Below are 18,369 nucleotides of genomic sequence, written 5' to 3' on the forward strand. Positions count from 1 at the left end.
TGGGTAAGAACATGTAGCAAGGATGTCTGAAAATATTTATCATAAATGAGGGTACTCAGATACAGTAGCAGCTTCCCAAGAGACTAACCTTAACGTTCAGCCTCATCTGCTCTGACAGTGGTGGCAAAAGACATGGGAGGGCACCAGTAGAACTTTAAGAGGGAGATAGTTTACTTTTCTAAAGTGGAGCACTACAGTACAGGAAAAGAGTCCAGTAGGCAAATAATCGGATACTAAAGGAAACAGTGTCTTCCAGAAATGGAAACTATCATGTGGCTCTATGTGATCCAAATAAATAGATGATGCTATAAAGAATAGGGAGCTAACATCTAGCACTAATGTGGAAGAATCAGTGAACAGTTCCAACAAGGCTGTTGAAGACTGAATTAAAACTTCTCTAAAGCAATTATCTCCAGAAACTAAATCTGTTCTCTTGACTCAGAAAAAACTCCACACACATATTAAATACATTTTCAAATATAAAAGTCTTACCGTGCAAGATTGAAGATATTGTTGATCAAATTCGCTCTGTCTTTAGGACTCAGAGCAGTGTGGTTTTTTTTCAACAGATCAATCAGAGTTTTCCAGTCTTCAGCATAGTGTACTATGTAATAGCCATTCATGTCCACATTGAATTTTATCCATTCCACCTCTTCTGGAAGCTCAATGACAGCTAATGGACAGACAATATGTTATCAGCAGAAACAAACATTTAACAACTGTTTGTTCAAATCAAAGTCTACGAAGCACACTAGATCCAGAAAGTAAATTTTTTCACACTATGTCCCCCTACTATGAAGAAGGAAAAGCCAGTACAAAGGTTTCAAAAGACAACTCAAAAATTCCAAGTTATACTTCCTCATCCTTATTCCTACATCTGATTGAATGAACATTATCTTAGTCTGCCTCAAGCTGCATCTGGTGCAGTTAAGTTTTCTCCTTCTGTCCAGTCCTTCTTTCAAACAGCCCCATCTACTGTTCTAAATACAGTATTTTCCTACAAAATAAAATAAAATAAATATTTAAGTGGAAAGTTACTTCCGAACACTTCAGCAAACTGGTAGACCAACTTTCACATTACTTGCTCCCTAAAGAACATGCAGTTTGAGTGCATGTGTGTGCACTGTGATGAAAAGCATAGGCTTTAACAAATTTTAAACCTGTGCTTCTGTTCCAGTTGCTGTCATTTATTTATAAGTAAAATGATATAGGGAAGCTACTCTCTGATGATGGCAACACCAGCAGTGCTTTGCTCCAGATCTCTGTAGTTATTCTATACCCTATATGCCTTTACCTTCACATCTTACTCAAGGGTGTGCTCACAAAAATCGTAAATCTGTAACACTTAAGTAACTTGCTACCAAAGCTTTGAGTCACGTACCTGACTTCTGATCCAGTAAATATGCATTAATACAATGGGTAAAGTTGCACCTGTTTGTTATGTAAGTGAGAGGAATATGCCACAGGTAACTGCAAAGGAAAACAAATGTTTACTGATGTATTATATGCATATTGTCTCTCTTGAATGGTTTGTTTTGTTTTAATTTAAGCACTTTTGCATACTAATAATACTAGAACACTGGATATTATGTAGAATAAGAAACTATAAATCTCATTTATATAATCAGAATATGATGAAAGAATAAGTACACAGCATGCACAGAAATTATTTTTTTAGTCCCACCATGTTGAGACATGGGTAAATTTTATAGAATACCTTGGGTTCAAAGAGATGTTATAAGGTCATCTAATTCAGCTCCCCTGCAATAGGCAGGGACATTTTCAACTAGATCATGCTGCTCAGAGTCTCACTCAACCTGGCCTTGAATGTTTTCAGGGATGGGGTATCGACCACCTCTCTGGGCCACCGGTGCCACTGTTTTACCAACCTTATCCTAAAAACACTAGTCCTTATATCTAGTCTGAATCTACCCTCTTTTATTTTAAAATCATTATTCCTTGTCCTATCACTACAGGACCTGCTAAAAAGTCTGTCCCCATCTTTTCTTTAAGTACTTGAAAGAATTCACTGAGGTCTCCCCAGAGCCTTTTGTTCTCCGGGGTCAACAGCCCAAACTGTCTGTCTGTTCCTGTAGGAGAGGTGTTCTGTCCATCTGATCATTTTTGCACACCTCCTCTGGACCCATTCCAACAGGTCCATGTCCTTCCTGTGCTGGGACCCCAGAGCTGATGCAGAGTTCCAGGTGGGTCTCACCAGAGCAGAGTAGAGGGGCAGATCCCCCAGCATGCCCCGCTGGCCACACTGCTTTGGATGCAGCCCAAGATACAAACTGGAATTCTGGGCTGTGCATGCACATTGCTGGCCTCTGTCCAGTACCACCAGTCCTCTCAGCTCCTCCTCTGCAAGGCTGTTTTGATTCACTTATCCATAGCCTGTGTTGTTACCAGAGGCTGCTGTGATCAAGTGCCCACTGCTTGAATTTGTCCAGGTCCCTCTGGATGGCATCCCTTCCCCCATGCACATCAACTGCACCACTCAGCTTGGTGTCATCCACAAATTCTCTGCAGGGGCACTTGATCTCACTGTGTATGTCACTGACAAAAATCTTAAACTGTACTAGTCCCAATATGGACTCCTGATGGACTCCACTTTTCCTAGTTCTTTCTCGGTTCCAGCATGCTAAGTAATCAAAAATCACATATATGGTAAATCTCTGGCTGTATCAGAAATTCATCCAGTGTTATTTTTACTTGAGTCCAATGTTGTTTTACTGCTCTTTTACAAGAGATAATTAAAAAAAAATTGATCCAAGTACAAGACTCAAAGTCCAAATCATGGTAACAGAAACCATAATTAATTGCATACCACAAAGACATTTTTAAGTGAACTGCAAGCTGGGAGAATAAATGCTAAGGAAGCTCATAATTATGATAAGGATTAGGCTATTTAGAGAAAACACAAGTCTGAGTGGGATGAAAGAAGCTGCACATATTAATCTGATTTCAACAGGGACTTCCCCTACACATGACTCACACAGAGTGTTCTTCAAAACCTTTTCATGCATGCCCCAAATTGACATCAACTAGGAACAGAAATTACTTAGCTTAAAAATCCTTCCCTTCTTCCCTTACCTTTTAACTCCACATTGCTTTTCTTCCTCCACATAACAAAAATAAAATAGAACTCTCTAAATTCCTGCATTTCAAGAGAGAAATTTCTTTCACAGGCCTAATTTTCTGCAAGATGATGCCTGTTAAAACTTCGAACTGAATAAAACTAGCAAAATCTCAAAAGAATTCACACATACATATTTTTGTTAGAAGACACTGTTGAGGTTCATAAGGTAAGTTATATTTGCAGAAAACTAAATTTTAAAATTACCAACTGCCACATCTTTGCTTGTTCAGTATTTGCATATGTACTTCCTTTTAGGTTTTGGTACAATGGATATTGCCTCTGTTACATATTCAGTCATTTGTTGTCATGCAATCTTAAAATTTCGAAGCCAAGAAAGCTTTGATTCTAGCTTCTCTACCTCCCTCTATCAAAGCCCAAGATGTACACTGAATTTTGGCAGTAAGAAGCAGAGGCTCTAAAGTGGGACACATGCATTTGTAACTTCTGTAAAACTTCTGCAACCTGCTTTTCTTCACGTTCTTGTTAAACTCACAAAACTTCCTCAAATTAAAAGAAAACTATCTATAAGATCTGCCTTTTGGTACTGAAAACTAACTCATGATGTCAAGCTTAAAAGCTTTAGGAAAGCATTCATGTAGGGCACGCAGATTACAAAGGGGGTCACTGCTTTTTACCAGTTGCTTCGATGGAAATATACATGGACCTTCAGGCAAGTATCAGATGTGTGAATTTCTATGCTGAACTGTCTAATACTACCTGCCTTCAAAGGAAACACTAAAAGGCCTGAATAAAAATGAGAAAGATGTACAAGGTTTAATACAGCAGCGTGTTTTTAATGGATAAAAGGTATTATGAAAATAATAACCTTGCATCTGATGTCCAGTTCTCTGGTTCCACACGATACAAAAATTTCTCTTGTTGTACTGAAATATTCTTTCCCTTTCGGACAACAGTGACCAAAGGAAATCCTTTATGCACAATCCAAGTTTTCATCATTTTTTTTACATCTAGTGTTCCATTGGTAATCTGTAAAAACAATCATAATATAACAAGAAAATAGTAAATAGAGAACACTTAACTGCCTTCTTGAGTTCCAATTAAGTGGTAGCATGGTTTTGCATCTGTAAACAATCACTTTGATAGTGATCTTGTAAATTTCATAAACAATGGTTTAGGGGAGCAAGTGGTTTTTATTTTGAGGGAATCCTAGCCAAGCAATCGAAAGACAAATAGGAAACATCAGGTAAGTTGAACTGGTATGTAATAAGGGCGAATAGAGAATGTTACAGAAATGAATGAGAATGTTACAGTAAGCTCCCAAGCTCTCCCCGACCCTTTCTCTTTCCTTATTGGTATGCTGACATTATGTGAGCGTTTCAGCTTGAAAAAGCTTTTTTTAATTCTGAAATGAATATTATAAATTGAAGTACAGTAATGGTGTTTGTACAACAAAACCACATATCCTTTATGTGTAATTTGTAAAGAGACATGAGTAAATTTGAAATTTGTGCCACTGAAATAATTATATTCCAATATACAATCCCAAATCACCTGAAATTAAACCAATTATTAGAAATTACAGGTTCATAGCTCTGCCTAGAACTCAACCTCTTGAGGGAACCTCACATGTATTACAGAGACTTTAATACATACTATGCAGTATACACAAACATCAGCAAATCTGTTCCTTTCCCTTATACAATCACCTTGACACTCCCTGAGGTACTGAGCAGCTCTTGTTAGAATCACTCTCTCTCGCACATATTCACTCCCTCTTGAGGATTTCCCCCACTGCACTCTCTCCTCCTCTCTTGCCCTCATGTCCTTTCTCCCTTGAACCCTTATGCCCTCCACCCCTTCCTTGCTCTCTCTCCTACCTTCAACAACTCTCCATAGAATCACAGAGTCATTAAAGTTGCAGAAGACCTCTATGCTCATCAAGTCCAACCTACGACATGTCAACCAAAAGATACTAGTTGCTTCTTGAACTCCTCCAGGGATAACTCCACCATCTCCTGCCAACGGGTAGTCAGTTCCCATGCTTAACTGCCCTTTCAGTGAAAAAAATTCTTCCTGATATCCAACCTGAACCTCCCTTGGCACAGCTTGAGGCCATGTACTCTCACTCTGCTGGCTGCCTCGGAGAGGAGGCCAAACCCTATCTGGCTACAACCTCCCTTCAGGAGATTGCAGAGAGCGAAAAGGTCATCCCTGAGCCTCCTTTTCTCCACGCTAAACTTTTCCCCAGCTCCCTCAGTTGCTCCTCATATGAACTGTGCTCTAGACCCATCACCAGCTCCATTGCCCTTCTCTGGACACACTCCAGCACTCAGTGTCCTTCCTGAACTGAGGGGCCCAGAACTGGACACAGAACTTGAGGTGTGGCCTCACCAGTGCTGAGTATAGAGAGACAATCACTGCCCTGTTCCTGCTGACCACACTGTTGCTGATACAGGCCAGGATGCCATTGGCCTTCTTGGCCACCTGGCCACACTCCTGGCTCAGCCACTGTTCACCAGTGCTCTCACATCCTTTTTCATTGGGCCACTTTCCAGCTACTCTTCCCACAACCTGCAGCACTGCATGGGGTTGTTGTGACCCAAGTGGTGGACCTGGCACTTTGCCTTGTTCAATTTCATACCACTGGCCTTGGCCCATCAATCCAGCCTGTCCAGATCCTTCTGCAAAGCCCTCCTGCCCTCCAGCAGATCAACACTCCTGCCCCACTTGGTGTCATCTAAAAATTTACTGAGAGTGCACTTGATCCCCTCCTCCAGATCATCAATAAAGATCTTAAACAGGACTGGCCCCAATACTGTCCTTTGGGGAACACCACTAGTGAGCAGCCCCCAGCTGGATGTGGCACCACTCACCTCCTCTCTCTAGGGCTGGCTGTGCAGCCATTTCTTAACCCAGCAAAGAATGAACCTCTCCGGGCTGTGGGCTGCCAGCTTTTCCAGGAGAATGCCATGGGAGACAATGTCAAAGGCTTTGCTGAAGGTCAGGTAGAAAACATCTACAGCCTTTCCCTCATCCACCAGAGGGATCACCTGGTCATAAAATGAGACCAGGGTGGTCAGGCAGGACCTGCTCCTTCTAAATCCGTGCTGGCTGGGCCTGATTCCCTGGTTATCCTGTACGTGCTGTGTAATGGCTCTAAAGCCAATCTGCTCCATGACCTTCCCTGGCACTCAGGTCAGGCTGACAGGCCTGTAGTTCGCTGGACCCTCATTCTTCCCCCTGTCCTTCCTGCTGTCTCTCCACCCTTGTTTCTCTGGCCTCTCTAACTCCCACAGCCTTGCTGACTGGTTTTGCTCTCTTCTGTCCAAGCCCTTGCTTTCTTGAGCACTTCACACTCATTTTAAAATTAGATAGAGCCTTATGTCTGTCTTATAATTTGGGAGCTGCCTGTACAATCTACTTTCCTAAAATTTCAGCACACTTGTTAAAACATAAGCTATCACAAACAAAGCTGCACTAGTAAAGAGTAAACCAAGACCGCTACAAGGCTGGATTTAGCTATTCCTTGAAACTAAATTTTATCCTGTATGTTATTACTTTCATTCTGGTCTTAATGCACTAACCATGTAACCTTAGAGAGGATATGTCCATATCCTATGGATGGACATGCATGGCAATATATACCCAATCACACTGCTTTTTTTGGGATCATAGTCAATGTAGCCCTAGAAGCTCCAGGAATCTCCCTATCTATATGAGAGAACTTTGGAACAGGATGACCAAAAAATTCAGAGTATTTACCTGCAGTCTATTATCCTATTTCTTTCATCAAATAGGAAATAAATAAAAACCTTAGGACACTCCTAAAGAAGTGGAGAAAAAATAATGAAGAAAAGAAGAGCAGTGCGTCAGAGAGGGATACCTCATTCATGCTGTCCCACAGGTCATCACTCTGGGCACTTCCATAGTTGTGATTATGCAAGTATACCTCAATGCCAGCTTGGAAAACATCCTTAGTGAGATAATGCTTCAGCATCAAAAGAAGTGAAGCCCCCTTTAGGGAGGAAAAAAAAAAAGAATCAGTAAATTGAAGTTACAGAACTTTTTGAAGCATATGCACATTATAGATCTTTCACTGTACAGGAATAACTCAGAATGTAGCAGATTTTATTCCAAAAAATGTCCTTCAAATAATTACCTTTACACTCAGTTGCCTTGGAAAAACATTCTTTTAACATTTCATGAACTCCAAATACAGTTACAGAAAAGGCTCATGCAGTTTGAAAATGCTTCTCAGCTGCTTTGGAAAATAATATTTTGAAGGCTCAAACTACAATTACAAAATGGACTAGCAGAATTTGACATTTTTTCCAATTAACATAATCTGAAAAATATTGCCTGCTTACTGATAGGGCTCTGCTGGCTGCCATTTTTCATTACCAATACTCATCTGTATGGTACAGAACTGCACTTGTGAGTCAGTGTTTAACAGTCATATGATTTGTAGTTATTTCAAAACCCTAAAAATACAGGAAGAAGATGACATACACTCAGTAGGCTGGAACTGACTGCAGAAGAACAAGTACATTTTGATGTGTTTAAATGCAGCCATGTTTGTTTTAAAAAAAAAGGTAGTAACTGAATGGTTTTAGTTTCAAAATGGCTGTGAATGTTTCTGTGTCACAGCCACTAATAAATTGCCTGAGGACTTGCGTGCTGCAGAACTGAATGCAGATGAGCAGCCATCGATAAAGAATAGTTTAAAGGTGCATTTTATATTTTTGATACTATTTATAGGAAAGAAACAAGAAATAAAGAAGTAGATTTTAAAGAGATAATGCATTGTTCTCACACATTCTGAATTCAAGTTTTGGAATTTGAGTAACATCTTACCTGAAAGCTGCCTGGTTATTCATTACTCATCAAACTCAGGAACTGCCCTTACAGTTTTTAATAATATGGCCACAATTTCCTCTCCTCTATGCTAAAGCTCTGCTACCTTCTTTTTCTTACTGTCATATTCTTCCATACACTCTGCTGTTGCAGGTGGATCTTGTCCCACCCATGGCTGTTAGGTTTACTGACAGTCTGCAAAACAGTCTGACTAAAAATAATATTGTAAAATAATTCCTATTCCCACCAGTACAATGGAGAGGCCACCTACTAATCTGTGTCAGTTGGCAGTCCAATAAAGCAAATTAAGCTGTACAATTCAGTAACAGACAACCCTTAGCTTATTAGGGACTACTTTGCAAGTGTCTTCTCACTCAAATTGCCAAGAACTCTAACTAAGCTACAGGGACAAGAGGAGTGGAATACAAAGACTTCATGCATGAATGAAAAGCTATGCAATGAAATCCTCTGAAACAGAGAAAGCAGCCACGAAAACAGTATTTCTGACAATGTGCAAAACTTCTTTTGGTGAGCTCCTAAACTCAAAGGTGCACATTGGTACAATCCTATTCAAAATGTGCACACACTTATTAGTAGCAATAAAGTAATAAAATAACTCTCCAAATAAAATGTTATTCTAATTGACTGAAACTCCAATCCAATCACTAAGGGAACTTTCCCATTAAAATTATATAAAGAGGTTTCAATCAGTCAAAGACTGACAGAATTTATATCTCTGAAGTTAGCTGGCTACAGACATGATTGTGCACAATGCACACCTCCCAGAAGCTGACCAAAAAGGGAATTATTTAAGACAGAAATTCTGAAGCATGAAATAACAGCTATGCCTTTTGATAAAACGAGATAATCAAAATTCATTTTGCATCCAAGGCAACCTGAAAATCTATTATCTATTCTAGTACTTGAGAAAGCAATCCAAAATAAAGCACATTGCTACCATAGGTCTATTTGGCATCTCAGATTACCAAAGGCTGCCAGACAACATGTGTTGACCACAAGCTGCAAGTTGAGACTTGCAAAATGAAACCAGAGGAAACAAATCAAGACTGCAATGGGAACTGCATTCCACTGAGAAGAGGAAGAAGTAGTATTTGACTATTTTCTAGTAAAAAGTAGCTGTCCCCATGATTTCTAATTAGATGAAAGTACAAGACAGTGAGAGAAAAAAATGTCAGCTAATCAAGAACAAACAAACCAATGGCTTTACTCCAACACTACCAAAATCTAGTGACTAAAACCTGAGAAAATGTGAATAAAAATTTTGCAAATACAAGTATTTGTTTCTCTCATGCATTTTTAAGCAAGGCACTGAGAAGCTTTAATAACGTAAGCCTCACACAGAACTCTCACTAGATATTAGAAATAATCATGTTTCAGACAACCAGGATATGCAGTAAAATTTACATTTCAGAGGCAAGCTTCTGGTTCAGGATGTCTCTAAAATACTGGGTTTTTTTAAAACCAGGGAGAGTAAAAGGTTGAGTGATTATTCCAGTGTTTTGTTTTTACTCTTTTTTTAATTACTTGTTAGAGTCTGCTATCAGAAGAAGAATATATGTGTAACTGGATATGTTACTTCACCTACTGGTTCCTCTCTTACATCTTCGTAAGTATTATACTTTGTGTTCAAGCATTCCACAAGATAAGAAAGGCCACAAACACATATACATAATGTTTTCCTACTTAAATGTCATGTAGATGCTCAAAAACATTGACATATCCTGCATTGTTTGAGTTGGATGTAAATAACTGCCAAACATTTGTCAACACATGCCTATTTACCTGTGATTCCACATTCATATTTTCAATAGCTAATGTATCACTTTCAAAATATTTCCAAGTATCTTTACAGTTACCTTGATATAAGAAAGAGCATCAAACATTTCTTCAATTTGCTCTGAAGACTGAACAGCTGAAGAGACAGGATGTGAAGAATTCAAGGAATCCTTCATCATAGCCTTGAAAACTAAATTGAGGAAATCTTCATCCTAGAAGAGAAACACAACTGTTTATGAAGCTGAAACACACATGTTAAGCAGAAAAGTAAAAGCTGTCTCTGCTTTGCTCCTCCATTGGTCTAGGCAGCAAAAGAATTATCAAGGTATCACTTACAAAAATGCTACTATTTCCCTGCCTCATTTTAGCAGTGGAATTTCACTTTTGAGTTTGCATCATTATACAGACCCTTAAGTCCCTGTCTCAGGCAAGTATGTCATTGGCACTAGACAAAAAAAATGCACCTTCTGAATAAGTGTTTGTCAAATTTCATATTTAGCTCACCAATATTTTCAGTTCATTTATGGGAGGCAGGGAATACAAAAGCATGATTTTTGTATGCATTAAGCACGATGTTGAGGGAATTTTTTCACTACAGTGGTGTTTTTGAGAATGTAAACAGCACCTTAGCTAGTGATTACCAAGGTCTCTCACTTCTTTTCTTCCAGAATGAGGATATTTAAGTTGAATACATTGGTACCAGAACAAGGAAACCCCAATCACTTAAAAGAAGCTGACCACACCAGTATTTTTCTGTTTCATTTCATCAAGGCAAGCAAACAATTCTCTACACAGCAGAGAGTCACAAAAAAAAAAAAAAAAAAAAAAAAGGTGTATGTCCTGTGTGAATTACAGTAAAAGCAACTGCTAAATTTTAAAATGTTATGGTTGTTTTTCTTGAATTGAGAAGTTCAGGGTGGTACCTTTTATTTTTACCAAAACACATTCTGGCACCATCAAAAGATGAGAGATTTTGGTGAATGCAGCTGGTCAGACACCTTTTGGAATGATGTACACAGATGTTAGATGAGACCTTGAACAGGACACTACTTTTGTGTCATGCACCCACCATGCAGAATGGCTATATAAACATACTTTTAGTGACAATCCAACTGAACAACCAAGACAGGCCAAATGAAGAAGTTTTGAAACATCTGGCGCTGAAAAAGAATTCTACTCGACCAGGTTAGCAACTCAAGTTTCTTAATGCAAGAGTGATTTCAGAACTCAAAACTCATGCTTATCCAGAATGCTGAGAAGAACGCAATCTATCAAGCAGGAAACAGTCAGTACACATCAGGTGTTTAAACCCATGATGCAAATCACATAAACACTCCTAGAAGTTGATTTCAGGGCTCAGGTATGTCCTCTCCTTGGAGATATCTTTATCGAGAACGCAAAACTATTCTCTCCACTACCCTCTCCATTTAATTCCACTAATCTTTGTTTATCTGCCTGTCATTCTCAGTGACACGAATGCTTTATAGCAGTAGTTCCTTGGGAGAAGAGAGATCAAAATTGAATCCATCATGTTTTCCAGAGTCTGAAATGCTATGTCATTTAGTACCTGAGTGAGTTCATAAATAATCACTACATTATTATATCAAAAAGATTCCACCCTTCAGCCATATATGTAAACAGAAGTGCTTGTGGGAGCAGCGCTTTGTATTATTAAGGGTAACTCAGTCCTATCAAAATAATTTGTGGGGGACCAAGAGATACTTTAATGCCAGTTCCACTGATTTGTGAAAGCCAAACTGATTCAGAAACAAGTACCAAAGTGATGGAAAGACAGGAAATACCTCAAGCATACTTAATAATCTAAAGCTTCCTAAGTCTATTAGAAAAAGTAGAAATAAACAAACTTGTTCAACAACATGTATGGACATGTTCTGGAAAGGTATTAAGTTATAATATGATATATAGACATCTAGATGTTTTAACACCTCCTGTTTTGCACAAAATATTTTAAACTTCACAACACACAGTAAACTGCATTTAGACTACTACCAAATAAAACAAAAAAAAATTTATAAACTCACAAAAACAATGTACCCTTCTCAATGCCACTTCCAATATAATGAAAGTGCCAAAGCAGAGATATACATCATCTCAATAGTACCCAAAATTAATTTCAGCATCAGTTTATAAGTATCAATCATTTACAGGCCGCACTCAAAACAGCAAATAGTGAAGGTACTGAAAGTGTAATTATAGAAATTACTTACTGAATGTAATTCTGGAAAAACCTCCTCCAAGGCAAAGTATTCCATGAAAGTGGCAAATCCCTCATTCAGCCAGAGATCGTTCCACCATTCCATAGTTACGAGATTACCAAACCACTATGAAAGACCAAAAACAACACTATTTTCTTAGAATTAAGATCAAATGAGAAATACTATACCTTCTACCTTATCTCATAGTAAAATGAAGTTCAGTCAAAACCACAGTAAAGCCTTTGCAGGAACAACTCCTTTAGTGTGTCACGAGAGTGGCGCTCAGCCTGTAGTGCTGTAGAAAATATGCCTGCAGGTTTTCTAAACAGATACAATGCACAACCCAGCCACAGTGACAAGAGGGGTGAATTTAAGGACAGAATTGCACTTCAAAAATAAATGAATGAAAAAAGAAAACAATAACATCCCCAGTTTAGTACCTGATGGGCAAGTTCATGTGCTATTACTGCAGTTATTAACTTTTTATCCCGTGCTGAAGAAGTATTATTGTCAAACAAGAGTGCTGTTTCTCGGAAGGTGATCAAGCCCCAGTTTTCCATTGCACCAGACTGAAAATCAGGAATTGCTACCAGATCTGGAAAAGATTTGAAAGATGTTTTTAAAAACTGCTAGTTAAAGCAATCCTGTCTTTCGAGCCTACCTATCATACTGTATAATCACTAAAAACCTTATAATTTACACTCTGTGGGTATGGACACTTATATCTCAAGTTCAGAAGCCCCAAAGATTTATAACCATGTTTCTCTAGCAGTGCTCTGACATAAACAACTTAGAGATGTTTAAACAACTTAGAGATGTCTTGTCCATGAGTGCATGCCTATAGATCCTGCATACACAAAGTAACATGGAAATGCGACGGTCTGAAAAGTACACTACTGAAAAGTAGCGTCTTAAAAGACTGCATTTCACCATCTTTCAAGTCAAATTGATGCATGCAGAGGAGTCAGGCTGCAGATCTTGCAGTTGTGAACATGGTTCACAGACTGAGAATTTCCTCCCTACCAAGTTAAATTTACACAGAATTATTTCTCCGATGTTATGTTACTTATACATAAGTAATCTGGTTCCAAAAGCTCACAAAAACTTTCCAACTTGGGACTCATTTAATGTTTGCACTCAGACAACCATGTAATTAGTTTTAAAAATTATTTTAATAATTTAATAATCGTAACACTTTTTTAAAAAACGAAAATTCCCATTCCCATTCAAAAATTCAGACCAGGGCTTCTTCTGTTAAAAAAACCCCAAAAAGTCCTAAAGAGCTTACCTAATTTTTCAAGAGGGTATTTCATTAAAAAGTATTTTTGGTAAAATTCCAGAAGCTTCACTGCTGTGTCGAGGGCATACCCAACTTGGTTTAGATGCTCTGGTATGGCATAGACAGATACCTAGTCCAAACAGAGAAGAGAAAATAGTTTGAAACATATTGCTAGAAAATATTTAGAATTGAAGAAGGAGCTGGCAGGAGTTCCTGAAACAGGCAGGACACAGCTTTGAGAGAACATACACAAATTACAAACAGGAGTTATAAAGCTGCCCATAAATAGATTATTTTTCTTACTAGAGCTTATTAACTACTCAAAATACAGGCACACTGCACTGTGTGTATGCAGAAAGAATTCAAGGCTGACAACTTTCAGGAATGTGTTAAAGAAGAGTCTACATGACAAATTTTTTAATGCTTCATGAGTTACTAAGTGACCCTTCCTGCACACCTCAGTTAATCTTTAGGCTGTGAGTATGACAGCACTAGCTCAATCTGCAAGAAACTGTCTCAAGAAATAATAATTGGCATAAAACTCATCCATTCCCCTATCTAAGGTACAGCCACATTAGACATGATGTAAGAACTATTCATAAAAATTGAGAAGGTACAATATCCCTCTATTCATGTTGAATTGTCTGTAGCAAGAAAACAACTCTGATTAGGACACAGGTGGATTCACATTTAGGACATCCTTCCCTACACAAACAGAAATATGTGGAGATCCATTTTCCAGTTCTATGAAAAATAAGTCCCTCTTACTGCGCTATAAATTAGTAAACACATGACATTTCAGATATATGGAAAAGGTCACATTTTAATTTTTGAGTTTGAATGAGGAACATATAAGTAAGAATCTAGTCCAGTGTTCCAAGAGTACAAATTATCATGACCTGCAAATTTTAAGCTCAAAACCAAAACATACAATACTCCCAGGATCGTCTGGAGTTGAGAAAAATCTCATTGCATTATGAACATGAAGCAGCTTTACTTCAACTCTAAGCTATCTTAAAGCATTCATGACAATAAACTTATTCACACTAAACTGTGTGAAGCTCAAATTCTTTGAATCTCCCAGACACAAACTGCTGGAAGCATTCTGAGTATGTGTTTAATGGGATTTGTCTCTATATGCTTCCTTTTTACTGACTTCTTTGGCCTACTGCTAAGACTACCTTCGACCTGCTAGGACTCTGGCCTCACTTGGTATTCTTATGCTTTCTCCCTTCAAGCTAGCAAGGACTTTTAGTAAGATTAAAATACTAACAAATATATATTTTTTAAAGAAACTGAAAATAATAAAGATAAGAAGTATTCTTACTAAGTTAAAAAGTCTTCTGCCTCAGAGAACTGTCTGTATGGTTTTACCAGAGTGCAGTTCAAATAAAGACCTGAATAGCAGCCATAAGCGGAAAAAGAAGTTTAACAATCTGTTCTATTCAGCTTTCATCAGAAATACTTGCTTACATCAGAATCAAAGATGACAGCCTGAGTAGTACCTTTACTTGTGTGTATTGGATTAAAGAGAGGGCTTCTCCTTTCACAGTGCTACTATCACTATTCCCTCTGGCTTTTTCCAGGTACATAAACACTTCTGACATTTCACCACAAAGGGGCAGTTTTTGCTAAAGAGTCATGAAAGTCATGCTCTTTCAGAACATGAAACTTCTGCACTTTCTAAAGTAAGATTAAGGAGCATCTCGTAATATTACCCTCTTTATTCTTTAGTTATTCTAACTGAACACAATGTAGAAACATGCCATACCCTTGCAAAGAACAAAGCTCATGCAGGAGCAACTATCTGATTTTTGGAACCTTTGGAAAAACAAAAACTCCACAATTAAATAATTGTATTTAAGTGACCAAATGCAGACTTAAAGCCAGCCTAAACTTGCTTTACTCTAAGGCATGGGTTTTTTTAGGTATGCTATCTTTGCAGGTACAGAAAATTTTTGTGGCACTGCTTGAAATCATGTATAGGGGTTCCTGAAAACATGTAATGTTTCTTTACATCCTCAGAAAAGCTCCTGGTTTGCATGACACCACTGTTCACAGATGAAGGAGTGAAGAGATTAAAAGATTCCAGCTTTGAAAGCTCTTTTACATTTTGTAAATTTCCACTGTTAACAAGACCTGATGCAGAGTCCCTTACTGTAAAAGTACATTCAGTCTGGTATAAGCTGTGAACTCAGCCCAATTTATAGCATGTGGCTTTTGTTCCCTACCTATGATGAGTATAAAAAAACCAAGAAGACAAATACATTTTAAAGAGACAGAGTTTGCTTGTTTGGGGATCTTTTTGTTTTATTTAGGTAGCCTGGTTGGCTTTGGAACAGTGAAGCAGAACTTAAAGTGAAACAAACACATACCAGAGTTCCATTAGTTTCCCTGCTGACGTTTTTCAAGTCTGCAACAACAAATGCTACTAGATAGGTGCTCATCTTCAAACTCACAAAAAACTCATCTTGAACAATTCCATTTGTCACAGGTGTAGTGGCCTTCTGCAGGGGAAATGAAGTACTATTAATGCAGGCAAAAGAACACTAAGACAAAACTCTAAGATAACATAAGTCAAAGATAAATAATTATTCCATGCTAGGAATAGTTCATAAGCAAGTTTGCATAATCTCTTTATATTTTTGTTATATTTTCATTATATTTCAGTCGGTTTGATGATACTTACAACAGTGTAACAAACTTAAGAAGACATAAAAAATTTAAGCTTATATACACGATAATTATTTGTCAAGTTTTATTATGTAGTATTACCAAGCAACTAGTCTGTTGGAGAAATCAATCTAATTTGGTTCACATTTAAAGTCCCAGTATAACCCAAAGTCAACATAAAGATTAGCACTAATTCAAGGGAGCATTAGGCTAGACCAGAGACACAGTTCAGAATGTCTTATTAAAAATACTGCTATTGCATAGGTTGAGTATTTTTCTCTTCCCCAAAGTCTCAGAAAAGCTAGGTAACCAGACATACTTATTATTTTAAAACTGAACAAAATATTCCTCACATGCACTTTTACAAATCAAAAGAAAATGCATTTAAAAAACTCAGGAAAATCTACGGTCTCAGTTATTTCAAAGCAAAAACATGCCCAGCATAAACACACTGACAAAAGTAACAGTCTGCCCAGACTTCTGAGCATGCAGTAAGTTGCCATACAGAAGTAAGACACCATAATGTATTTCAACTTAGTTTTTGCGCAGTCTTCTTTAATACTAGTCCTAGAAAAGCATGCTATATGCCTTAAACTACTTTTCTATGTATTCCTTCACAAACATAAAATACGAAAAGAATAAAGCAAAATGTGTAAAGCCACTGTAGTGCAGAATATTAAAGGTCTGGAGAGAGAGATGGCAATTCATAAATTCTGAAACTTCATATATGATTTTGTTTTCAGAACCCACAAACATTTAAAACCCAACAACAATAACCTTAGCTTTAGACAAGATCATTCAAAACCAAACAGTGTTTTGACTTTTAACTGTCACTGAAAAATTAACTGTCAGCCTTATAGAGAAACAGATTTTTAAACCTGAAGATATAACCAATATAATCACCTAATCTGACCGTTGCATATGAGAAGAACTCCTTCAGTGAATTCTTAAATTTCTGCCTTTATTACAGCTTTGGTGTCATACAGAGGTGACAATCTATTAAAGAAAATCTGCTGCAGCTTCAGATAAACTGGTTCAAAAATCAGTTATCCCCATTGTAAAAACCCCAAAACCCAGAACAAACAAAACCACAAAAAGTAGCTCCACACACCCAAAATACACAGTTTATTTCTAGTCTTAATGCCTGTCAGACACCATACATTGCTGTGTTAGTGATGTACATGCTGGCTGACAAGGCCTACTTCTGAGATCTCTTGTATAGATGTAGGTGTAGATGATTATTTCACCAATGTCTGCTGCACACATCACAGAATATTCTGAGTTGGAAGGAACCTACAAAGATCATTAAGCCCTACTCCAAGTGAAGGGCCCATACACACAACCCTGGCATTGTTAGTGCCCTGCTCTGACCAATGGAGCTAATTGCTGGTGTATGCAGCAGTGCTAAACCATCATTCACTTGCTGTACATGAAGAACTATGGAAGCTGTTGAAAGATGCCTTAGCTACTTGTCCAGCCCCTAGCAGAGGAAAGGGACTGAGCACTCTTATTTACATAAAACAGGAGAGTGGTCCACCAGAGTCCCTCTCTTCTAGTAATTGCTAAGAGCCACTACAAATCCAGGTATATAAATGTTTGTACACTGTGAAAAATATACTATTTCATAAGGTTGCAATTATTAGCTTGGTTTTCAAAAAAAAGGCATCTGCACCAGCACCTGAGCTTTAGCTATTTTTCTGGAACCCAAACTGCACAGTGCACATACAGGTACCAGCAACACTCAGGATGTAATTTTCTCTTGACTGATTAGACCAATGTCAGTATTGAAGTTCTGCTGGGTGACAAATGGTGGTAATGTTTTAATGAGAGAATACCTAGCTCAGACTAGGTAATGTTAATCTTGCTGGTCTGTCTAAATGAATTAGGCTTCTATAAGGGTTTGTCCAAAGGCATAATGGCACAAAACATCACCATAAAATTCAGATATGCTCTTACAAGATTTTGTCTGAAAGATTGTAGCAGAAGGAACTTCAGATCGCTTAATCCCATTGTGGAGCTGATTCTGTCTGTATTCATACCCCACTTCTCTCATTAAGGCAGAGAAGCACATCCTTCAAGATCAGGCATACCTTTCACAGAGACTGGTGCTAGTTACACAAAGTACTGCTAAAGGTACCCCAGTACTCTGCATATGTGCAGTATCAGCAAACACAGAAAACTCGACAGCAGATCTCAAGGGCTGTTGAGACCAATGTCATCACCAACAAAACTTCTGCAAAATAATGGTTCATTTAATTTCAACAGGAATCCTTCAGTCATTCACCTGTCTGTCAGTAACATCCTACACTGTGCAATGCATTGAACAGCTGTTTTCCCTACAAAGTTCATGTCTTTGAGAACCAAACAGTTGCTCTATTATAAAGTCATGTCGTTTATAGCTTATCCACTCAAGCCAACCCCCTGGACACTAATGCAATAAAAACAAACTC

General features: G+C 38.0%; 1 protein-coding gene across 2 annotated transcripts in view; it reads right to left on the bottom strand.

Moving 5' to 3' along the window:
* LNPEP (leucyl and cystinyl aminopeptidase) overlaps positions 1-18,369 on the bottom strand; it is a 48,848-nt gene that overhangs the window by 6,424 nt on the left and 24,055 nt on the right. For both annotated transcript variants that reach the window (XM_085043856.1, XM_085043857.1), the window contains 9 exons: positions 15,622-15,753; positions 13,256-13,376; positions 12,408-12,562; positions 11,980-12,093; positions 9,832-9,963; positions 6,984-7,115; positions 3,966-4,126; positions 1,382-1,470; positions 493-673 (listed from right to left, as the gene is read on the bottom strand). In XM_085043856.1, coding sequence (XP_084899982.1) covers positions 493-673; positions 1,382-1,470; positions 3,966-4,126; positions 6,984-7,115; positions 9,832-9,963; positions 11,980-12,093; positions 12,408-12,562; positions 13,256-13,376; positions 15,622-15,753 — 1,217 coding nt within the window. The remainder of the gene's footprint in view (positions 1-492; positions 674-1,381; positions 1,471-3,965; positions 4,127-6,983; positions 7,116-9,831; positions 9,964-11,979; positions 12,094-12,407; positions 12,563-13,255; positions 13,377-15,621; positions 15,754-18,369) is intronic.

The sequence above is a fragment of the Lichenostomus cassidix genome, chromosome Z (assembly GCF_008360975.1).
Source record: "Lichenostomus cassidix isolate B80296 chromosome Z, HeHo_3.0, whole genome shotgun sequence".
Classification (NCBI taxonomy): Eukaryota; Metazoa; Chordata; class Aves; order Passeriformes; family Meliphagidae; genus Lichenostomus; species Lichenostomus cassidix.